Source organism: Xyrauchen texanus, chromosome 5 (assembly GCF_025860055.1).
Source record: "Xyrauchen texanus isolate HMW12.3.18 chromosome 5, RBS_HiC_50CHRs, whole genome shotgun sequence".
Taxonomy (NCBI): domain Eukaryota; kingdom Metazoa; phylum Chordata; class Actinopteri; order Cypriniformes; family Catostomidae; genus Xyrauchen; species Xyrauchen texanus.
The window spans coordinates 34879865-34905158 of record NC_068280.1 but is presented as its reverse complement, the minus strand read 5'-3'; the positions used below and the strand labels follow the sequence as shown (position 1 = coordinate 34905158).

General features: G+C 41.1%; 1 protein-coding gene and 1 pseudogene across 1 annotated transcript in view; one reads left to right on the top strand and one right to left on the bottom strand.

Annotated features, from left to right (window-relative positions):
• Positions 1–4752: 4752 nt before the first annotated feature.
• LOC127643538 (N6-adenosine-methyltransferase non-catalytic subunit-like) lies at positions 4753–10387 on the bottom strand (annotated as a pseudogene).
• Positions 10388–13035: 2648 nt separating this feature from the next.
• Positions 13036–25294, top strand: part of LOC127644143 (neurotrypsin-like) — a 65643-nt gene continuing 53384 nt past the window's right edge. The window contains exons 1-7 of the mRNA XM_052127170.1: positions 13036–13361; positions 15892–16030; positions 18049–18227; positions 18316–18466; positions 23083–23261; positions 24178–24319; positions 24413–24609. Of these exons, the coding sequence (XP_051983130.1) occupies positions 13046–13361; positions 15892–16030; positions 18049–18227; positions 18316–18466; positions 23083–23261; positions 24178–24319; positions 24413–24609 (1303 nt within the window). The 5' untranslated portion in view covers positions 13036–13045. The remainder of the gene's footprint in view (positions 13362–15891; positions 16031–18048; positions 18228–18315; positions 18467–23082; positions 23262–24177; positions 24320–24412; positions 24610–25294) is intronic.

Below are 25294 nucleotides of genomic sequence, written 5' to 3'. Positions count from 1 at the left end.
CGGCTCGGGAAGAACACCAGTCTGCGAACAGACGCCACTTTAGGGCGTAAAGATGCCTGGTCGAAGGGGCTCTGGCTTGGTTGATAGTGTCTATGATGGCCGGTGGTAGGCCGGCTAGCTCTTCCGTGTCCCGTCCAGGGGCCAGACATGGAGGTTCCAGAGGTCTGGGTGCGGATGCCAGAGCGTGCCCCGTCCCTGAGAAAGAAGATCCTTCCTTAGGGGAATTTGCCAGGGAGGGGCTGTTGTGAGGAGCGTGAGATCCGAGAACCACGTCCTGGTGGGCCAGTAGGGGGCCACCAGAGTGACTTGCTCCTCGTCCTCCCTGACCTTGCATAGCACCTGTGCAAGAAGGCTCACTGGGGGAAAAGCGTACTTGCGCAGCCCCGCTGGCCAGCTGTGCACCAGAGTGTCTGTCCCAAGGGGAGCCTCTGTGAGGGCATACCAGAGCGGGCAGTGGGAGGTTACCTGGGAGGCAAACAGGTCTACCTGGGCCTTGCCGAACCTGTCCCAAATCAGCTGAACTGACTGGGGGTGGAGCCTCCACTCTTCGCCGGGCAAGCTTTGTCTTGACAGCGCGTCCGCTATCACATTGAGGTTGCCGGGGATGTGAGTGGCGCGCAGTGACTTGAGTCGCTGCTGACTCCAAAGGAGGAGACGACGGGCGAGCTGTGACATGTGGAGGGAGCGTACTCTGCCTTGGCGGTTTATGTAGGCTACTACCGTGGTGCTGTCTGTCCTGACTAGGACATGCTTGCCACGAATTAATGGAAGAAACTTCTTCAGGGCAAGAGAAACAGCCAGCAGCTCTAGGCAGTTGATGTGCCAATGCTGCGGGCCTGCGGCTGTGGGCCCGTTGCACACGGCGCCCCGACCCAATTTGTAGGCGTCGGTTGTAACCAGAACGCGTCGGGACACCTACTGCAAGGGTACTCCTGCCTGTAGAAAGCAGAGGTCTGTCCAGGGTTTGAAGGTTTGGCGGCAGGCAGTGGTAACTTTCACGTTGTGCGTGCCGTGGTGCCATGCTCGTCTCGGGACTTGAGTTTGGAGCCAGTGCTGAAGTGGTCTCATATGCATATGCTGTAGTTTGTCAGCTCAACTGTGTTGAAACTAAGTTGTCTGTCTGAAATAAATAAACCAAACTCCAAATATGCATCAACCCCAGCGGCGCAGCCAGCGCGGAGGATGCCATATGCCCCAGGAGCTGTTTGAATCATTTTAGAGGGATCACGGTGCCTGGCTTGAAGGAAGCGAGGCATTTCAGCACTGACTGAGCCCTCTTGTTGGAGAGACGTGCTGTCATTGAGATCGAGTCTAACTCCAAACCGAGAAAAGAGATGCTCTGGACCGGGGTGAGCTTGCTCTTTTCCCAGTTGACCTGAAGCCCCAAACGGCTGAGGTGGCTGAGCACCTGGTCTCTGTGCGTGCATAGTAACTCTCGGGAGTGGGCCAGTATGAGCCAGTTGTCGAGGTAATTGAGTATGCGTATGCCGGCTTCTCGGAGCGGGGCAAGAGTTGCCTCTGCGACTTTCGTGAAGACGCTGAGGGACGAGTATTTTGGACGTACCCGGCGGGGCTTCGCAGCGGTGCGGAACAGGTAATGCGGCGTCGGGAGGCAATGTAGCGTCCCAAGGCTCTGGTGCTGAGAATAAACTCAAAGCACTTACCTTGCTCCACGCACCTGGCGGGGGGCGGGTTCGTGACTGAGGAGGAGGTCTGATGCTGGCGTCCTCTGGACTCGTCTGAACCGGCCGGGGAACAGTCGTGGGGCTAAGGGTGGGGACACCGAGTCCAGGAAGCCGGGACTGTTGAGGCCTGAAAGCAGAGTGCCGTGAGAACTGCATTTGCGGGCCATGTGACCCAGAGGTAAAGGAAATAGCTCTTTTATTGAGAATTTTTGGCAAATGAAAAAAAAAAGATTCTCCTCCCGGCCCTCCACCGGGGGACGGAGCGGTCTTACCACTTCCGGAGCTAACTTCTTACACTCTGGGTCCGCTGTCTCAGGAGCGCTTAGGAGCCTTCCGGGTCCTCGAAGGGGTCCGTGAGACAGGGGGCATACACTTCCCGCGGTTTGCTCGACGCCGGGGCTGAGAGCTGGGCCCGGGTTGGGGCGGAGCAGAAGGTCTTCTGTCCGCGGGAGGACGCCCTCGGCGAGCAGATGGGGCCTGGGCCGTGGCGGCAGGCTTGCGGCCAGGCATGATGTGAGAAATGGCCTCTGTCTGCTTCTTCACCAGGGAGAACTGCTGGGCGAAGTCCTCAACGGTGTCGAAAGAGGCCGAACAGGGAGACAGGGGTGTTGAGAAAGCAAGTCTTGTCAGCTTCACGCATCTCAATCAAGTCCAGCCATTGCTGACGTTCCTGGACCACCAGTGTGGCCATTGCCTGCCCGAGCGGCTGCGCTGTGACCTTCTTCGCTCTTAGGGCTGAGGCAGTTCCTGCAGCGTGTCGGGATCAGGGCCACCCCCGGGCATGTTTCGCAGTGCCTTGGCTCGGTGGACCTGCAGGAGAGCCATGGCATGCATGGCGGAAGCGGCGCGTCCGGTAGTGCTGTAGGCCTTTGCGGTGAGCGAGGATGTTGCTCTTCAGGACCGGGAAGGGAGTACAGGGCAACCCCGCCAGGTGGTAGCGCTTCCGGGGCATAGGTGGAGCGCAACAGCCCTATCCACCTGGGGAATCTCAGTGTACCCGTGGCGCATTCCGCCGTCGAGGGTGGCGAGGGCGGAGGAGCAAGTGGCGGTGCGACAAGTGGAGAGGGGTGCTCTCCACGAAGACGTCAGCTCATCATGCACCTCCGGGAAGAAAGGAACCGGGGGGGCGAGGCTGTGAGCGGCGCCCAACACCCAAGAACCAGTCGTCCAGCCGTGATGGCTGTGGGGAGGATGGAGGGTTCCAATCCAAGCCCACGCTGTTGGCTGCCCGGGAAAGCATATCGGACATCTGTGCGTCGGCCTCTTCCTGGGCGTGCAAGCCCGAAGGCGGCAGCCCAGAGGAGTCCTCAGCATCAGAGCCCACGCACTCTGATGTCGCGGCGAACTCGTCTGCTTCCATCGCAAGAGGGTAGGGACGGGAGTCAACGAGCATGCCGGGGCGCGGGTGGTCCGAGGGGGCGTACCCGGCGGAGCTGCACCCGCTGCCATCCCCGAATCGCCTCCATCGCAAGCCGCATCGTCCTCAATCCCGTGGGAAGAAGGAGCGACGCGGGGGGCGGCTGTAGTGGCTTGCTTACGGTTGTAAGCAAGCCGCGACCGCAACGTTGTCATGGTCATGTTCTCACAATGAGAATTTGTGCATTTACATTTGTGCATTTACACCTTTGGCATGCAAATACTGGTTGCCAACTCTCATTGGCCTTTTTTCATAGTTCTGAGGTGAATATCGGTGCTCAAGAGAGACCCCTAGTGTCGCTTCTCTGACACAACGTGGAGAGAGCGACAGAAGGGGAACTAACAATATTTCAGCTTCTAAAGACACCTTTTTAATGTCTATTCTATGTTTATGTCTGCCAGTCTTTGAATTGTCATCATTTGTGATCATTTTCCAAATATCTTGAGAAATATGAGATTATGAGATTAACATATGAGATTAACCCCGATAACTTAAATTAATAATTGAAATGTAATTTTATTAATTTGATTTTTTTTTTAATTAATCGATTGACAGACTTGTCTGTAAATAACATTCAGGAAACAGCCAAGCTCCAAAATTGAGACAACTTAGCATCAGCTTGCCAAGGCTTGACAATAGGTTTGATTTTGATAGTCATTTTCTGCATAGGCCGGCTACATAACTTGAAGACTTGAGTAAAAAAAGCTATTGAACTCTTCCACCATCATGCCCAGCAACAAAGATACAGTTCATCGAATACACATTGACTTATTGTGACAACTTGCTACAATAGCAGGGTAAGTTGTAACAACGGAACTGCACCAAAACAAAATCTACACCTCTCTTCAAATCTATGCCTGCATTTAATGGCCTGTTGTACCACGTTCATGTTTAAGTTTCAAGTTTGTTATGTTTTCATGTTTATAGTTAAGGTTTTTGGTTTTCACTTTGATTATTAAACTGCACTTGGGTTCTTCATTTCATCGTCTTTGTCACTGCCATTGACAATAAAGATAAAAGAAAAGTTCTGCTTCCCTCCACATGCACACAGGAAGTCTGAATGTGATGTTGATAATGAGATGTTAGACAAACCAAACAACAGATGGAAATGTTCAAACAAATAGTAATAAACAGAGTTCCCACACCTTTTGGCATATTAATTTGTAATTACTGGTTAATTTTAATTGCAAATTATTTAAATACAGATTAATTCACTAAAACATCATTCAGACCAATTCTTTGAAAAAAGAATGGAAAAAATGCCTCGAAATAATGATGCAATCATAAATGGGACAAAAATGGGACAGCACTATGGCTTGCAAGTGACTTTTCTGTGACTGTAACTTTTCATTATAAATTTGTTTGAGTCTTGAGATATGTATCAAGCTCTTACAATGAATGAAAGTTTGTCGTTCCTGAACAGCTATAATTTATATGTGTAATCATGTGACTTAACACAACAATCATTGAGTATTGAGACTGTATGACAATCATTTAAAATTATTCCTGCTTCTAACCTCTATTACAATACACTACCAAAACTTAATCTTATGGAAGGCAACAACTCATTTTTGAATTTCAGGTAAAAAAATATAAAATACAGATTTCATTAAAAAAAAATCAGTCTCATCATAGAAGGCATGTTGTGCGTTATCGAGGAGGAAATCCACGATGAGGGCCACCACGACCTCTGAATCCACCTCAATCACCACAGAAGTTTGATTGGTTTCTCTCTCGACCACGATCTCCTCTTCCTACAGAAGGACCACCTCTCCCTCCATGTTGTGCCCCCCCCACCTCTCTCTGCCTTGGATTTAGGAGGTGGAGATTTAGGGCGGAGTCTCTCAATTTCCTCAGTACAACCAGACAAGTAAGAGTTGGGCTCACTGATGTGACCGGAGTAAGCTTCTACGTTAAAGTTGCTATTGGTCAGGGTGGGGCCCACAGTCAGCCAACCTAAAATTACATGATATTATAAAGACTCTTTAAAATATTCACTTTCAGTATTGTCCTTCCTTTTATGCTGTATGTCACTCTAATTTAAATTTAAGTGGAAATGGGACTGTGTCTTACCTGGCCTGATCGTGCTGTCCCTGCCAAACAGGTGGAGCCGTCGACGGCCCAGGCAGAAATGTTCAATGATGTGGAAAGTCTCCACTGGTTTCTCAATATTGCCAATCTCTGGCTCCTCTGTAATAATCAGGTCTATATCCACATTAGCATGAATAAAATCGCCATCTGTGCTGCGTCTAACTGTGCCTTTGATGCCCATTAGACAGTGCTCCTGAGTGTATACACAAAAAAAATGGACGTCACTGAAAATGTAGTAGGAATTCTAAGTAGAAACAATAAACAATCATTAATTTGAAGGAATGTAGTATTATGGCTTGTCCACTAGTGCCGGGCAACATAAAATTCAGAAACACTGAGAATACCGCAATGATTTTAATGCGCTTTTGATTTGGCTATTAAAGGAATAGTTCACCCAAAAAGGAAAATTGGCTGATAATTTACTCACCCTCAGGCCATCCAAGATGTATTAGTTTCTTTCTTCATCAAAACAGAATTTAAGATTTTTAGGATATCATTTCAGGCCTCCTCCTTTAAACAATTTTTGGGTGAACTATTCCTTTTCCTACAGGCTACGTCATAATGTTACAGATATACAAAGCAGATGTTTTCAAATTTAAGTGGCACCATAAAGTTAATTCATTTCAGTGAATTGGTTCAAACTGTCAGATTCAACAAAACATTTAAAAAAATATGTCATCACTCAACATTATTCATGGAAGTCCCCATGTGGAATTTATAATGTATTAAAATGTTGTTTTATTGGTGATTATAAAATGAAAATGATTTAAACTGAAGTATGTAACTTTTTCAGTGTTAAAATACTATCTTCTATACGCAGAGACACCTATAATTAAGCCATTTATAGATGAATTTTCTCAAAAACTGAAAACACTTTTTACCATAAAAAATGATGTGTTTGTTTTGAGCGACCCACCCTCTTTTCCTGGGGAGGGGCATGCCATCTGCCGGCAAGTCATCCTCGTCTACCTGGATGAGAGAGGGGACAAGGGGAGGGAAACAAAAAAAAAGAGTGAGGCACCCACTCGCCGTAATGGCGATCGTGCCAGATTAACAAAACATTTTTAAAAGAGCGGCAGTGGAAGAGAGAGGGGAGAAAAAAAAACACTTACTCGCCGGTTCTCCGATACGCCATAGCTTGGTCCTCGGCCACTCCTCCATCCTCTAATGGACGACAGCCACACATCCCCAGGAGGATCAGAGGAAGTCCTCCGGCCCCTGGCGGACAGATTGCCCTACCGCATTCTGGCAGATGGAAGGGGTCTCCCCTGCCCCTGGCAGCGGTCCTCCCGCTCCAGGCGGTCAATTATGAGCCCCTACTTCTCCGGGGTCGGCGGCCGTACCTCCGCTCTCAGGTGGCCGGGCTCTTTTGTCCACAGGCAAATGGCCACAGCTGCTCCGTTGGGGTGAATGGTAGTGGTGAGGACTCTACCATGGCACATCCCTTCTCCCTCCTGGGTTTTGACACCAGTGTAAAGGAATTAATGGAAAGGAGGAGACGAGAACCTGCTTGACAATATAAATGATAGTTTAATAAGCAATTAAGACAAACAAACAAAACAGACAGCTGTCCGTAAATCTCTCTCTCTGACGCACTGCAGCTTCCAGTCTGCCTTTATCCAGGCTCTGAGGCTTGATTTGCCTGACTAGGGGCCGGGTGTGTGGAATCACGACCCAGCCCCGCCCTCTGCCCTGTCACAAGAACATTGTTGATTTTTGCAATAGAGCGCAACACTCAGGTTCTGGAAGTAAAAATATGATACATTTTCTCCATAGACAAATTGATTTTTAACAAAAAGGTTAAAAGGTCATAGAGGCAGCATAAAGGTAATCTTGCGTGGTTTAGTCTTCTGAATCAATATGATTGGCTTTGGGTAAGAAACATACCAGTATGCAAGTTCTTATTCACTATAAATATTGACATCCGGGAGTCAACTTGGCACATTAATGAGAGATCAAGCATGTTGTCAATCATATTGTTTCAGAAGACAAACACGTCACATGTCGTACTTTTATGCTGACTTTATGTCCTTTTTGGAGCTTGAAAGTTTTGAACACCATTGACTTGCATTGTATGGACAAAAACATAGTATATCCTTTTTTTTTTAAATGGTATTCTGCAGAGGAAAAAAGTCATAAGAATTTGAGATGTAAATTATGAGAGAATTGTCATTTTTTGGTCAAGTATTTCATTAATACAATTCTCATTATAAATTGTTTTATCAGGATAACAATTTATGTGAGAACTGAATTTCTTAGTATTTGATTTGTGCCCATTTTGCTTTACTGATAGCATGCATAAATGAGACAATGAGGAAGTGAAATATAGTAATAATTGCAATAAAACAAGACAGGTCTTCAGGTTACAGCATTTGAGAATCAGTTCCATTTTTCATTTCCATTAACTCTTGTAATGTGCAAGATCTTTTACATGGGTGGGGTGTTGGGCAGCGATGAGCTCATCTTTTAGTTGGATGAGCTCTCTTTGTTTGGTGTATTCCTCAAATCTGTGAGCCAGACCTACAACACAGCAAAGCATTCAGGTTACAGTTGTTTCATAGGTATGGGAGGTGTGTAGTGGGAAAATCTATAAAAAAGACAGAGATCAGACCATTTACCTCCATCTCGGATGAAGTTCTGGGGTCTATGACCTGTGTCCACAAAGTGTTGGCAGTAAACATTATGAGGCTTTAGACTCTGGGTAATCAATATCGTAATCAATATAATCAAAAACACTTTGTATTAACTTCATAACCGAGATAAGGTGTTGATTCAGCAGCAACAGAAAAAAAACACTTTCTCCTATCCCATCTTAAAGGGTCATAAAACCACCTGCTTCTGCACAGCTCAGCTCTCACAACAATTTTGAAAAATACAGAATAAAGTGGGTATGGCAAGCACCGGATTGATAGAACATACCAATTTTCATTTCTCATACAGTCAGTTTTATTTCACTTTAATGAAGTTAACAGAATCAAAGTTTCCCACAAAAGCACACTGTACTTCACAACTATGTACTTCACTAACATGCAAAAATATATTGCAACCTAATATTTTACAGACATTTTGTAGGCTCACAAAACAATCCACAAATACACACAGTTAAATGTATATTTAGTCAAGGCCGGATTTACCACCGGGCCGATTGGGCCGGTGCCCGGGGGCCTCCGACCTGTAGGGGGCCTCCAAGACCCCACCAACTGTGTGGCCTCATCCTTTTAAAAAAAATGTTTTATTTAAAATTAAATTAAAATAAAATTAATTAATGAGTGTGTGTTTGTGTATGTGTGTTAACAATAATTTATTTGCACACAAAAAAGTATCATGATCAGTTTTTTGGCAGTGTCGGCTGTGTGGGATGATGACGATGAGTCAGGTTACCGTGGAAACTGTTGAATGCGGCAAGACCGGCGGTAGAAGGTAGTATGAATAAAAGAGAATTGAGGACATCGAAAAAACAAACAACATGGATAAAAAACGGTGGAGCAGTGGAGCCACAAAACGGAAAGCTAAAAGGGAGAAGGATAGCAGAGAGGATTTAATTAGGAGAAATATTCCAAACATCTCCACTTTTTTAAAAAGTCGGCTCCTGTTCAAGTGCCCCCCCCCCCACCCCACCACCACAGTCTCCGACTCCGCTTGAGACCGAAACCGAAGCAGGTGCTCCTGAAGCCGCTGAAGGCGGCAGATACCCGGCGGTGACGGGTAGGTTAACGTAGGCTACATTACCAGTTTGACAGCCTCAAAATGTAGGTCTATAACTTTTCCCCTTATTAAAAACCCTGATTATTATTGATGCCCGGATCGGCTCCGAAGCCTTCAGAATCTGCGTGCACCGACCCACCTAAATAAATGTATTTTTTCTGATTTAGCTAGAGTCCAGCACCCGCATTTCACCACCCCTCTGTCCCTGTATGATAAGTTGCTTTTTAAATCATGTAACGTTGTTGTATTAATGTTGACTGTTCATATTCCAAGATTTTGTGCCCAGTGGCCTCTGCTTTATAAATCCGTGCCTGCTGGTTTCCTGCGTTTTTTGTTATATTCTGAGTTACCTTGTTTATCTTTTGTTTTATTAAAGCTGAACTTAGATCCCCATTCTTTGCCTGCCTCACAGTTACATTCAAAAAGTATTTAATTTTTAGAATTTTCAGATGGAAAACATTTATACATATTTATACCACGGTTATTTGCCAAGTTAAAAATAAGTTAAAGCTGTAACTGATGTTAATTTTGTAATAATAATGTAATTTTTTAACAGACGTGTAAAAATGACGGTTATTTTCTTAAGTTACGGCTCGTTAGTTCTAGCACTCCGTCCACTTTAAATAAAGTAGAGCCATCGGATTGCTTTTATTTGAATGAATTATCACATTTATTTAAATTCATTATTAAAAGAGAGAGACAAAGAACTGAAAGAGTCCCCTCGTTGCTTAAGCATATAGCTAACTTAATGATTATTTAATGGATTTATTAAAATTATTTATGAATGACAGGCAACACTGACAGTGACAAGGCAATCTTTATTTGAACTAATCATGTCATTTATTTAAATGAATTATGCAGAGTGTGAAATAAAACCGGTGTCTCTAACCACGATTAGGCTACGATATAAAGACACATTACATTTATTGAAATGCATTAAATTAAATGAAAAAAAAAAAAAAATTCAAACAGTTGGAAATTTCGATAGGGGATTGTTTTACTCATCATTATACTAATTGATGTTAAACTCCACATTTCCATTTATCGTGAAGTTAGACATGGAAAAGGGTAGGGTTATTTCAGTTTTAGGATTGGAGGTGAAATTATGTTTCGCTTTGCTTGTTGAGGTTCTAGATGTCAGTATGTCACTCCATGCCCTCTCCTCTCTGACAAAGATGGGGCCCAATATGACCGCAAACTCTCCTCGCATCGGTGGCCTGTCACTGACATGATCTGGCGGCTTTCTAGTCCTGCATCAGAGAGTCGTCCATACGGCAGTGCTACGCAAACTATGGTTTGTGTACATTTGTGAGATACCTTCCACCTGAACAACAAGAATTTAAAGTATACAATTTAGATTTGGAAAATAATATAAACACAGTTTAAATTTGTGGGCAAAAACGAAATATCTATTACCAACCTCTTCACAAATACTTTTTAGCATATTGCCAAGGTAGTTGAGCCCCATGGGCTCCTTGGTGAACCACATTTCGGTGCTCTCGAGTTTGCACAGAGGGATGCGTCTCGGATGCAAATAGAACGCTCCGGTATTTTCTGGACACTTTGACAGATATTTTTTAAAGCTGTCCACGGGACAAAGTGGGTCGCCGGGGCTCGCAAACATAAATCCTCGTAAATTTTCTCTATCCGATGCGGTGGGATCCTTGTGGTTTTTTGTCTCTGGGTTATGCGCCAGGGTCAGGTACTCTTTCCCATTCTCGTCTTGCCGGAGAACGAAAGACACTTTTGATAGGTTACGGTTTCCTTCTCTTCCCCTCCGTGCAAAACACAGCTGTATGTCAAACCAAACTTTTCTTACAAGTCCTGTGGGTGTGAAAGGGGAGAGTGCAGGTGCATTTCTAATTTTCTCCAAGTCAGACTCAGTAGGCTAATACGCGGATGATGAACGCTGGTTTCTTTTCCATTTTTCCTGTAGCGCTTTAAAACTGATTTAAAGATGGCATTGCTCGACTTGAAGTCTTTATCACTTATGATGTTGTATTTTGTAATGTGACGGTTTATACCTGCTCTGAGACACATCAAACTTGCAACACTGTATTCGCGTCCAGCGGTAGACTGAACAGAGGCATAAAACTCCCGCAATGTCTCATTTAAAAGAGAAGCAGAGTAGGTCTCGAAATCACAATTTTTCTGTCTTTGGCGCAAAAAATCACTGAAAGTGTTAACTGCCCTTTAGTTGTCTTTTTCGTATTGACCTCATCTTTGTCGTCTTCGATCTTATCTAGCTCTGTCGGTGTTAATTCTTTGTGCCGCTTTTTGTCATTCAACGTCTTCTCCAAGTCTTCTATTTCGTCTTGTGCCTGTGCCCATTTCTCAAAATTGCCATATTCACCATACAAATTAAACGATATGCAAAAATCATTCATTTAGCCTACCTAAATAAACGTTTTCATATGTTTCTCTCACTCTGTTTGCAAGTGTAACTGTGTTACTATGGTTACCGATGATTATAGTAGCGGATTAATTTCGACCTGTAATCAAACTGACTGGAACTACCTGTGCATTAAACGGTTTTACTGCACACCTTCCAGCCAATCAGAATCGAGTATTTAAACAGCCCGTGGTATAAGCGGGGATAATTCACGGCTAGCCATGCATTAAAGGATTTTAATGCACGATGTAGAGGCGAAGAACCACACGACGCAAAGCGGAGGGTGGTTGCCTCTATGCCGTGGATTATCCCTTACAAATTATGCGATCCAAAGTACATTTGAACAGCAGAGAAACACTTTCTTATGATGTGTTACATTCATACGAGAAGACAGAGAAGTAAGTTTGAAGTAAGTTTGGAGCAGAAGAAATAGAAATAAACCTTGTGTAAATTGTCAGCATTACGCTAAGATAAAATGCTATTTCTAGCCATTTCTAACTATTTTACATGCACGTTACAGGCACGATCATATTTTTTTTATCAAGAAAATTCATGTTGGATCATAATTTCTTTTTTCTAGTAAGACTTTTGATATTTGGGCAAAAATTTTACTCTTGATAATAATTTTTGTATTGTTTTCCTGTAAAAAATATCTAAAAATCCTTAAAAAATTTTTTTTATTTATCTTGTTTTAGAAGCAACACTGCATAAGATATTTAGATTTTTTTAGAGAATGCATTTTTAACATGTGTATTTCGTCTTACTGTACTGGCAGAGTTTTTATAGTCAAAACAAGTGAAAAATCTACCAGTGCTGAAGAAGTAATCCAAATTATTTAAAATATATTACTGACCTTGAGTAATCTAACGGAATATTCTACAAATATTTCAGAAGTAACCGTCCCAACCCTGATTATAGGTTTATCAAAATGTATTTGCCTTAAATAAAGACATGGTTTGGAACATGGATTTTTTTTGCACTCTTTTACTAATAATTTATTTTTTTATTTTTAACAAGACAAAAGTTAGCTTTAAACCTTAAAAGGTAGCTTTAAGAACACGCTTGTCTTTTTATCTATACTTGTAAGCAATTTAGTTTAGTATATTTTACTGGCTCCATACACCAGAGGGCAGACACAAGCTTTGTATCAAACTTGATCGTTGCTATTGTCCCTTAATGAGCAGTAGAAGAGTTCACACCGGTGGAGCCTCGGAAAGAACTGCTGTGATGACCAGAGACACTAAATAATGCCCAGACTGAGATAACGTGGCGAGATCTTTTTTAATTCCTGTTCTGGGTAGATGAACGCGTGTAGTTTAGACCGTGCAGCACGATGCAATGTAGATAATTCAGAAGCCTGTGTGCTCGTGACTCTGTATCTTTAGTTGTTTAGTGATTTTCAATAGTGAACATATTAATTACCTAGATAATGTATGCCATGCAGCGATGATTTGAGCCGTCATTACAAAGAAGATATTCTGTGAATCTCAGATTTTATTTATGATGTGAAACCTTTTCCTGAACAATTGTTTGTCCACCTAAAACTTCACATCTCTAGGGACTTCATCAATATGTGCATGAGTCGTTTGCACAAGGGCTTCCCCGCTTTCTCCTTCATTGATCCGCGTCTGTGACTGAGCTGCTCTTATAACAGCCAATAGACAAGCTGAGACAACTTCAGGCCCTTGCCTCCAGACAGACTGGAGAGGAATAATTATTGTATTGTTGGATTATGGTGACAGACACAGGTTCATCATGATGAATGCGAGCTCCAGGTTTTTCTTCATCGTCTCTTCGCTGCTGCTCATCGTGTGCGGTGACGGATCTCCGTTCACCGATTGCATTCAGAGCAAAGGGAAGGCGGGTTTTTACGAGGGTTCCATAGACGTGACCGAATCCGGTGTGAAATGCATGAACTGGAGTGAAGTGCCCGGTGTTATAGACCGGTATCAAGGGAAAGGGCTTGGGGATCACAGTCTCTGCAGAAACCCAGACGGGAGAATTCGGCCGTGGTGTTTCTTTGCCAACAGCCGTGGACGAATTGACTGGGGGTACTGCGACTGTAAGCAAGGTAGATAAATAACACGACCAAAATAACAGTCTTAAATGAGGGAGAAGATTATGTTATGCAGTATGAGAAGTACCGCGTGTCAAGTTGCTTCATGTTCTTATACCAAAGAGTTGCCTTTCATGTACCTCCACTCATTCTATATTTATTTAGATTAGTTAAGTGTTTATTTTGTATATGTTTTAGAGAACTTAAGAAAGTTAAAAGCGTTCGATTCAAGAAAAAAGGTGCAACACATGGGACATTCTAAAACGCTTAACGTGAAAAACGCTTAACGTGGCTTACTGCACTAATACAGTGATATTGAAAGACCAAACTCAGTACACATCATATTAATAAACCATACTATGTATAAAAAAATAAGATGAGTCCAAAATATGAACGCAACTCGTAAGGCACGTCCACACTTTAAATCAATACATCCACGCGTGGGTAAGGTATGCGCGCCTCAGGAAGCACCTTCAAAGACCAAAACAAACCACCTCTAATCCACAGTGCACGAAGGTTCATTTAGTTATTTTGTTCTTGCTTTGAGACAACGATCCCCCGCAATTCATTTTTATGTAAACTATTTTGCACCAGAAGTCTTCAGTTGTTATTAATTATGCACAACAGTTCTTGCTCTTGAGGTTATTTTTGGAGCGCGAGATCAAGAGTATATTAATCCACGCGCTGTTACTTCAGTGGGCTGTAAATAAACCGGACTGTATTTACAGTTACAGTTTTTAATTGGGCGATCACGAGTTGACAGTAGATCACTTTTGAGGCAATATTTTGGAGAACAAATAGTTTTGAAACGTATATAATATATTGCCAACGACATAATCTATAATACCGCTTCCAAAGAAAAAGTGTGAGAAGCTTTCAGAACCTTTCTGTCATTTTTATGTCAGTAGTGGCTAACACTAGTTTTATTGTAGAAACAGTAACTGTAATTTGAAATTTTTGATTCATGCTAAATTTTCAAGGTTAAGTGTATCCTTATTGTTTGATTTGTTATGAAGTTCTGCATCAATTGATATTTTTAGAACGTACCAGAAAATATAGATACAAAGTATCTAGTAGTAAGAGTACTCTGGAAAGACAACTGGGGAAAAAGGGCTGAAATCGTTGGTTGTTTATATACAGACACAATTATTTGTTACATGCTGCTATTTTTATATATGGACACAAGTATTGGCATTATGGTAAAGCAGTCTATGTGCATGTTGCACATAACAGCTCCAAGTCCATGCTAAATGCACTTTTTGGGATTTAAAATGACAGACATTGTTAACATGTCAAAATATTATTAGTGTTTTGAGGTCTTAATGTGCATTAAATGTGATCCGGATGAGTGTTTTCAAATATTTTGGTATTCTTTTAGTTTATGTTTTCAACACTTGAGCCGTCTATCATTTTCATAATGCTTGGTAATTGTTTTGAAGTGTTGAAATGTTTGAAAAACGTGTGCTGCCATCATGTGTGATGGTGCACTGCATTTGCCCTATGAGACATGCACTGTGCTTATGTGTTTGTTGTATGTGTGGGTTTCACAAGCTGCTAATGTTAAAAACCGCAAAGAATTGGGAGAAAGAGGGACAATGATTTTGAAAAGTGGAAGCTGGTGGTGAGATGTGTGTGTGATATATAGTGCCCTGAATGCAACAGCTGGGCTGCACATAAACACTGGATGTATGAAAGTGCTGTCATGCATGCACGCATGCACACACACATGCACACACACACACACACATACACACACTCTAGCGGGTATATATTTGTATAGACCAATACTTTGGAAGCAAGTTAGAAATATTTAGTGCACTTTTATATATATATATTTTTATTGGTGTTGTTCTGTTTTTTTGGTAACTATTTGTAAGTAAATATAACTCATGTGGCTGTATGTTCAGATTTCCCCCCCAATGGTCCTGCATTGTTTACGCGTTTTATTTATTCAATTTCATATTAAGTGTATTCACATCAGAAATTTGCAGAAATACCTCAACTTAAGTATCAACACAAAAACTGATAATTCAAAAATGTTACTTTTAGCCACAAATCAATTGCACCTCATCCATAAATCCTTGAGTCATCCAGTAAGAATGCAGAGGTGTGTTTGTATAGTAAAGCAATAGGGAAGCTCACTTGGCGTAAAAATGCCTGGTGCCACTGGCATGGTCATGCATTTCAGTTTGTTTTCAGTAGTTTACATTGTTCTCATGATGTATATTATAGCTGTGAGTAATGTGAAGGATCACATAGACAAACACATACATTTATTATAGAACTGGTAAGTTAAACTCATGTGGAGGTTAAAGCATTCTTCTCTCATAACATAGTGCAAGTCATAAATTAATCTTTGGGTGCAATGAAACTGTGGGAACATTTATAATGGGCATATTTGTCAAAATTATGGAGACTAGCGGAACCAAACGTTTGCAGAACATTCCCTTTTATCACCTTTTTGAGCAGTGAAGGTCAACTACATACTGAAGTTTATCTCTTGAGGTTACACACTCTTTGTGAAAATGTGTGTGTGTGTTTGCAGGCTCTATAAGACTGCACGGAGGCAGATCGAAGTTGGATGGTACAGTTGAATTGTATCTGAATGGTGTTTGGGGTACCATCTGCGGTAATGGCTGGGATGACAGAGATGCTGCTGTGGTGTGTCAACAGCTGAGACAGGGGTGAGAAACACACACACACACACGTTGGGTTTCCATGTTTTATGGGGACTTTCCATAGACATAATGCTTTTTATACTGAACAAACTATATATTCTAAACCTAACCCTCACAGAAAACTTTCTGCATTTTTACATTTTCAAAAAAACATATTTTAGCTGTTTTCCTCATGGGGACGACAAAATGTCCCCACAACCTCACAAATTTCAGGTTTTACTTTCCTTATGGGGACATTTGGTCCCCACAAAGGGATAAATACACACACACACACACACACACACACACACACACACACACACACACACTGTATATACAAAGGCTATGTTCGAAATACCATACTACTGTATAATATTACTAATACTATTTCTGCAGTATGTAAAAAGTGATTTTTCAGGCCTAAAAAGTCATGGATGAAAAAATTGCAGTAAATATAAATGTTTCGTGTTATGCTCAGCTCGAGAATATTTACTTTGCTCAAAATGGCTTTTTCTAAATGCAATCTCTATACAATAAAAAAAAAAATCCTTATCTAGTAATCATGAATGACAAGAAAAGTCATGGAAATGAATTGGTCAATGTGTGGTAACCCTGTACCTCCTTCAATTCAATGTGCTTGACTTGACCTTCCATTTCCAGTGTGATGAATGAACCATAAGTAAGACTGCCAAGTGTTTGTTTTTATCCCAAAATTGAATTAAAATATGATATGATAACTGGACACTGCTTGGCCTACAGAGAAAAACATTATAAAAATATGAATAACTACAGTCTTAACTTAAAATAGGTATCATGTTAAAACTTAGAAGCTGTACTTTACAATACATTGAGGCATTATGACCAAAACTGAACAAGTGCTTTGAAATTTGCAGACAAATCAGAATTGTTCCATTTTATTTATTTATGAATAATTTTGCACTACACAAATTGTAATTGGTGAAAACATTAAACTGATCAAATAGCAGTGTGTTATGTGTTGTTGGAAAGCTCTCAAAGAGTAGAATACAACCTATTTGGCTTGGGTAGCGAGTAAAGACCCTGACTACCCCTGGAATCACGAGTTCAAATCCGGGGCGTGCTGAGTGACTCCAGCCAGGTCTCGTAAGCAACCAAGTTGGCCCGGTTGCTAGGGAGGGTAGAGTCACATGGTATAACATCCTTGTGGTCCCTATAATGTGGTTCTCGCTCTCGGTGGGGCACCTGGTGAGTTGTGTGTGGATGCCTCGGAGAATAGCATGAAGACACTACACGCGCTTTGTCTTCACGCTAACGCGCTCAACAAACCACATGATAGGATGCGCGGATTGACGGTCTCTTGCAGAGGCAACTGAGATTCATCCTCCACCACTTGTATTGAGGCAAGTCACTATGTCACCACGAGGATTTAGAGTGCATTGGAAATTGGGCATTCCAAATTGGGGAGAAAAAAAAAAGGCTACAACCTATTTGTTTGACTCACAGACAAAAATATAGCTAGTAATAGTTAAGTACATGTCTTTGACATACAGTACATGTGACATGTAAACAGGTGTTACTTATAAGCTACATTTTTGCTTATAACTTCACAAAAATATAATTTACCAATATTTAAAGGTGTGCATAAATCATTAGAAAATACACACGAAGCACAATCTTCCCACAGAACATAATGCGCTATCTGGCTAAAAACACCTTAGCTTTTTTGGATCAGATGACTTCATCGGAATGCTTAACCAATCGTGTTAGGATTCAGATTGCTGCAGCCAGAGGTGGAAGTCATCCAAATATGTGCAGAGAGTATCGTTCACTCTAATTACATATGGCTACCAGGAGATGGCGCAAAGTACATGACAAAGACTCAATTATGGCACATATGACACAGAATGGAATTGAATGAGATCTCTTTACTCATGCCTGCATGTTTTGGACAATTTGACAAAGCTAGATGTATAGTTGAGATAGCAGAACATTTATAATGAGGAACATACTGTATATTACTAACATAACTAACCAATTGCCACTCTTTTTTTCTCTTTCTCTATCAGTTATAGGGGGCATGCACGTGTGAGTTCTCTGTCACGTCTAGTGGTATCTGGAGTTCACTGGCAGACTGTAGGCTGTGAGGGACAGGAAGAGGACTTACTGCAGTGTAATCACTCTATCTGGAACGGAGGAGAGTGTGTTAACCGCCAGGCAGCTGCTGTCTCTTGCGTTCCAGTAGAAGGTATATACACAGTCACAGATTCATAAACAAACACATTCAGAAATGTACTCTGGAATATAGAGAAAACTAACCGAACTGTTGTTTTTAGCCTCAGTGTTTGTCCCTGTTCGTCTCTCTGGTGGTCCATCGGTGTATGAGGGGAGAGTAGAGGTGTATCATGCAGGACAGTGGGGCACAGTTTGTGATGACCAGTGGGATGATAATGATGCTGAGGTGGTATGCAGGCAGCTGGGGTTAGGGTAAGAAACACAAACACACAAGTTTGTTTTACTTTTGACTTCTGTTGTTTTGTACTGAGCTAATGATATTTTCTACCCCAAAGCTTAACCCTCATACAAACCATTTTGCATATTTAGATTTTCATTAAAGCAATATTTCACCCAAAAATGTGTCATTCCAGACTTAAGTCTTATGCAGAACACAAAAGGAGTTTTAATGAAGATCCCCAGAGTATTTTCAATACAATGGCAGCGGATAGTGCCTCAGTTTAAAGGGTCATGAAACCCCAAAACTAATTTTTTGAGATGTGAACACATATGTACAGGTTGCACATCATTGAAAACAATGATGACACTCATATTTATCGTTAAGGGAAAAGATTTATTGAGCCATTTAAACGTCACAAAGGTATTTGCGTAAACTCCAAGTTATGATTGGTAGGACAGTATGCAATTATGTCACTATATATTTAGTGTTTTTCCACATTATTCATGGAAAGTAACGCTTCCATTCAATCACAGCGCTGCCTCATGCATGAGCTGGCATTACAGCCACAGCAAAGAATTCAAACTCATGGATGTAACCGTTCTAAGTCTTCATCAGCACTCAGGGAACAGACACGAGAGAAGACTTTTACACTAAACGCCATGGTCAGATCAAATTCATTCCACAAAATGATCCACAGTCCATAACCGGACCAGCTCGAGCATTTCTTGGCTGTAGTTGTGCTTGTCGTGCTCCAAATATGCTGTTTTTGATTGAGGGCTGGTACAAACACTGATTCTATCACTCCTGCTCTGTGTGTCGGATTATGGACATAAGAAGATTGAAATTACACGTCAGAATGGACCACAGTCCACTCCATAACCACACAGAAGCAAGCATGTTTGTTGGCCGGCCATTATCGCACTTCAAATATCAATGTATTTCAAGTGTATTTGGGTAGGCTTTTCTGTTTGACGGCACCATGAACATGAACCATGAACAACCGGAACATGAACCGGATAACACAATGTGTTTTTCTAAAACAGACGACATTGATGAAAACCCAAAACCCAAAGTCATGTCAACTCTATTTTTTATCCACTTTACTTCAAGTTCCCTTTCAAGTCGGTCTTTTGACATTATGTCCTTAGCCAACGTTAGGCGGTATCTCCTTAAGAGCTCCCAATCTCTCCGATCTATATAAAATCACGGCAAAGTATTGGCAGGTGATGCTGCGCATCCTGCACATAATCCCACCCTCACACGTGGGTATATAAGGAGGAGCAGGATCACCCACACTTAAGAATTTCTTTGATTATTTGATTACGGTCTCTCTGTGGAACACACCTGCTCGTCAAGAGTTGAATACATCTTTTCATCAGACAGACTCCTGTTTCCCCTGAGGTGCCTGATGAGTACATATACTTTAAGAAGATTTGTGTTAAAGCAAAACAGTAAAAAAAAAAAAAAAACGGAATAACGTCTTTCTTTTTAAGATGGAATTTCGTAAGTGCCTTCCACCTTGCAAGAAGAGTATTCCTCCATTCGACAAGCATGAACGCTGTCCTTCGTGCATGGGCCTGCTCTTGCCGAGGAGGCGTTCATGTTTGTCACATGTACTTACTGCGAGCGTGCTTGCAGTATTTATGTCCTCATTTGCCCAACATTATTTTAGAGGCTATTTAAACAGTCGTTTAAATGTATGAATAACGAATGCAAATTCAAAGTTATTGTACTTACATTTATTTTGACTGTGAACAGTGAAAAAAATGCAACAATAAAAGAGATTGAAACCTGTTTCCAGAGAATTGCAATGAAATTACAAGCCTAAATGACTTGTGCTCATATTAAAATCTTTTTTTTAAAGCCATTTTAAGGATAGATAAACATAGTAAATGACTTAATTACAATCTAATCTTTAGATCTACATATTTTTTTCAATAAATAATTATATTACATTATAGAATTTTTTTTAAAATGAATCCATTAGAAAAAAATCTTAAAATGAACAATTAAGAATTTATAGATAGATTCTCTGAACTTTTAAATACTCCTAGGTGATTCATGAGACTGTCACCACATTTAGACAACATTATTCCAAGACATCGAAGATGCTAAATTGTGAACCGATTTTTAAATACCAAATGGTGTTGCTATGGCGATGCACTAAATTAATAGCAAAAAGAGGGAAACGGGAAGTGTCACATATCTTCTACATGTATTATGTGATTTAGATCAAAATCTTAGGGCTTTTTTAGGCTGACTTTTTAGGCTGACCCTAAATACTAAAAGCTTGTCATCACTGCTTGCAGCAATATGTTATTGTTTTTATTTGTAACATCCACTTGCAGTTGAATTCCCTCTCTAACATGGCTTAGCAATGTAGAAAACAAACACAAATCCTCATGAAAATGGACACTTCACAATTCATACATATTTGATAGGCTGCTGATAAATATATTTCTGATTATGATATCATAACACGGGCCTCAAAAGATCGCACAAGGGCCGTGTGTTGAGTAGCGCTGGTTTAGTAGCTCAAATTGATAATGCTCTGTAGTGTTGTGCTGAGCATATTGTTAATGAATGAGAGAGAATCTCCTGCCTTGAATAGTTTTTTTTAATCTAGCCTACTTCTGCCATTCAAGCTTATCATACCACTTATTTTAATCTGTACAATGATGCCAACATCATGTAGTAAGTTTATATTTAATGGAAAACAAAATATTGAGTCTGGAGCATGATGTTTTGGAATCCACGAATCTGCGGCCGGTTGTTCACATCTAGAGTAAAACGGAAGAAGGTCACCAGTTAACATGAAAACCAGTTGAACCGTAACGCATACAGGAAAGATTACTGTTTACACCTCAAATGTGATGTGGTCACATGCGTTTTGACCACATTCGTATGGGGTTTTTGTGATCAGATCACAAAACTTTTTAGACCCCGTGTAGACCTGTATTTAGGGCTGACCACATGTGATCGGATAACACAAAAGGCATCTTCATACCAAGTGGAAACTAAGTCAAAGACTCAAAGTTCTCATACCTTTTAGAGTATATATCCCTTTATATCCCTAATAAATATCCTATGAATTATTGTAAAGCCTTGAAGCAGTGCTGGTTTTAATGGTAATGTCTGCTCTGAGTGCTTTTCTCACCTCATTATCAAAAGTTTGAACAAAATATTCAAAATATAAACTGTTCCATCATCTTCACTCTTTTGTCTCATTATTAATATACAGCCCCAAACATGTTTTCATCTCCACTCATAATGTGAGGTGCAGCCATCTAACACCTCTAAGTTGTGTGTGTGTTTTTTTGGAAGTAGCTCTTGATTTAGCTCACTTATGGGGACAGTTTTTTTTTACGTACAAAGCACATACACACATGCAAATATTAAAGAGCTGACTTTTATATAGGCTTGACCTGTTTTTTTGTGAACAAACTCTTACCAAGCTTACCAAGGAGTTCTTTAAAATTGAGATGTGTAGAAATAAAAGGGAGATAGAAAGGAGATAGGAGAGATTGGAGAGAGAGAAAGAGAGTTGTAGAGTGTCCTCTGCGTAAAAATGTAAAATATGTTCTTGGGAGTTTCCTGACATACAAAGCCAGTGTGTTCTCAGTAAGAAAGTGAGTGTGTGAGAGAGACACAAAAAATAGAGATGGGGAATGAGAGAATTAGAGGATGAGAGACAGAGGAGGACAGAATGAGAGGGAAAAGAGGCATAAAAGGTGATTTAGAGGGAGGAAAGGAACTAGAGAGCAACAGAAAGAGGGAATAGAAAGTTCTGTGTGTGAATCAGGTTGATTGTTTTAAGTACTTCAACTATAGTATATCGGCCAATGTAACAAATAGTGCCTAAAATTGAGCTCTGCAGGTGTGTGTGTTTGTATAGTAATCACCCATATGGAGGGCTCTCTGTTGAGCGTAAAAAGTGCTGTAGAATAAAATGCATGTGTTCATGCAGACACTACAGACTGCAGTTCCACTTCATTTGCCCTTCAGTTTCAGTGATGAATGACTGCTAGACTATGCGCTTGATTACTTATTAATCACAGAAAGAATTTAAATATAAATCTTGTAGCACACACTCTTAAAGCACCCTACTAGCCAAATCAAAACAACTTGATATTGGTCGGGATGGTGTTACACCGATAGACTGTTTTGCTGAGATCTCGCCCTCTTCAGTCGGAGGTCACCTATTAAGAATAAAAGAGTAATGACAGATTAAATGGACTGCCTCTGGATATTTCTCCCCAATTGCCTGTTAGGTATTGCTGTGCCCCATTTTGGCAGCAAATCAATGTGAATCTTGCCAAAAATAAGAACAGGATTACCGCACGAACATAAACAATTGTAATAAAGTGAAAAAGCATGCAATTCGTAGACCTTGTCCCTTCAGGGCTTTCTGGAAAAAGTATAAATGTTTAGGTAGAGATTCAGTAAGGAAAAGATTTACATAAATTACCACAGTGGGTTGCTAAACCTTAGTCTTTGACAACACAAGGATTTGTTCCTCGTTTTGTGATTGCTTGGGAATTTCATTTATTAGAATGTTGCATTGAAGTCCTATTGTATATATCTACAATTTTGTATTATGTATTATTTGCTGTACTGTTATTCACTGTCTGTTTGTTTGTGTGTTCAGAGGCATTGCTAAGGCTTGGGTAGGAGCATATTTTGGTGCAGGCTCAGGCCGTATTCTGTTGGACGAGGTGAGCTGCACAGGAAATGAGCTGTCCATTGAGCAGTGTCCAAACAAAGCCTGGGGAGAACACAACTGTGACCACACAGAGGATGCTGGAGTGTCTTGTGTCCCACTAACAGGTATACACACACACACACACACACACACACACACACACACACACACACACACACACACACACACACACACACACACACAGGTATGCATAGAGTACAAGACACGTTTACATTTAAAACAGTCCCATTAAATTACCCTATATACACTGCATGCAGAATTATTAGGCAGTTATAATTTTGTATTAATAATGTTACTGTTAAACAGATAAAATGCTGTCAGTGATTCCTAAAACCTTTTATACGAAAACTGAATACTTTACCAAGACAAAATGAGAGTTGTGTTTCTCAGTGGAGTTGCAGCAATTTTCTCAAATATTATTGTGTGCAATTATTAGACAACCAGGCTACACTTTATTTTTTTTCTCCACTGACCTTAAAATGTAACTATTACAAAAGTAGGTTTTAGTAAATAGTAAAGCATGCCATCCTTATATGAGTCTGTGCCCCACATGGGCCACTCCAGTCAAAAAAGTCCAGACAGACCTTGAGAACGGACGACATCAGTATGAGCAAATATTGACAGAGTTTTTTATTTTTTGTCCAAATTATTTTGTTAGGTGAGTATTCGGCATTGTTGTCAGCGATGCATTAGCATGCATTCATGTTTATACTAGAACAATAGGCCTCATTAATGAAACACGAGTGGCACAAACATTTGTGTAAATTGCCTGTAAAACCATTCTTGCGTAAATCTTTGCTCTAATTTCAGTGCAACAGTGTATGTAATAATAGATTTTTAATTTGATAGATTTTTTTGACTTAAATGAGTTCTGTGTGTTTTGGACTACCCCTGAAATTGCTTTGATTGATTGGATCACAAGATGCATTGGACTTCATTTAGACCTGTATCTAGCACTGTCCACTTGGCCACTTGAGACAGATGTTAATACCAAATGTTAACAGAGCCTCTCTCTCTCAGATGGTGCAGTGCGTCTGGTTGGGGGTGTGAAGGGTTTTGAGGGCAGGCTGGAGGTTCATTATAGAGGTCAGTGGGGGACCGTGTGTGATGATGGCTGGACACAGACCAACACACAGGTTGTCTGCAGGCAGCTGGGCTTTAGGTAGCGCACACACAATTGCATAATAGGATTTTTTGTTTTATTGTCTGTGTGTTGATTGTTAATTACTTTGTTAATGGTGTTTTTTTGGTGCAGGTCAGGGCAGAGTGTGTCACCAGGGCGGTTTGGGACAGCAATGGGTCCAATTTTGCTGGATGATGTCAAGTGTACAGGAAAAGAGCCCACCATCACACACTGCAGCCAAAAGAGCTGGCTCAAACACGACTGCACTCACAATCAAGACATAGCCATTGTGTGCAACCCCCAACGCTTCAGACCTGGAGTACCCACCAGTAAGAACTGTCTCACACATACACTTAAAGCCCCGATATTCTTCCGGAGAAGTTCTTCTTCATTCTTCGTTCAGGGGTAAAAAGAAGCTTGCAACAGTCAAGCAACGGTGCACTGTTTGGGAACATTGTTTGGGGACACCGGCCACATCGCTGTGGGAGGTATTTAGAAGTACATTTATATATGAGGATGCTCAGTACAACCTTAAAGGGGCAGTTCACACAAAATTTTAATTCTCTTATAATTTGCTCACCTTCATGCCATCCCAGTTATGTATGACTTTATTTCTTCATCAGACCACATTTGAAGAAAAGTAGAAAAATATCTTAGCTCAGTAGGTTCTTATAATGTAAGTGGATGGTGATTCAACCTTTGATGCTCCAATTTAACAAAACAGACGTGCAGTTTAAACGTCATATATTTATAAATTGATGTCTTCTAAAGTGAAACAATTGGTTTTGCTGTGAAAAAGATTCATATTTAAGTACTTCGAACTATAAACCATCGCTTCTGGTCAGCAGCCTTATGCGCATTCATGAGAGATCAGAGTTCACGTGGTCTTGTGTGACATATTCACGTTGGCATGTTATGGATCTAATTTCACATTTTTCTCTCGGTTGAGACAACCAGAATGAACACACAAATGACCTATTGGGAGTAAACAAACATATAAAACCAACAAAGCCT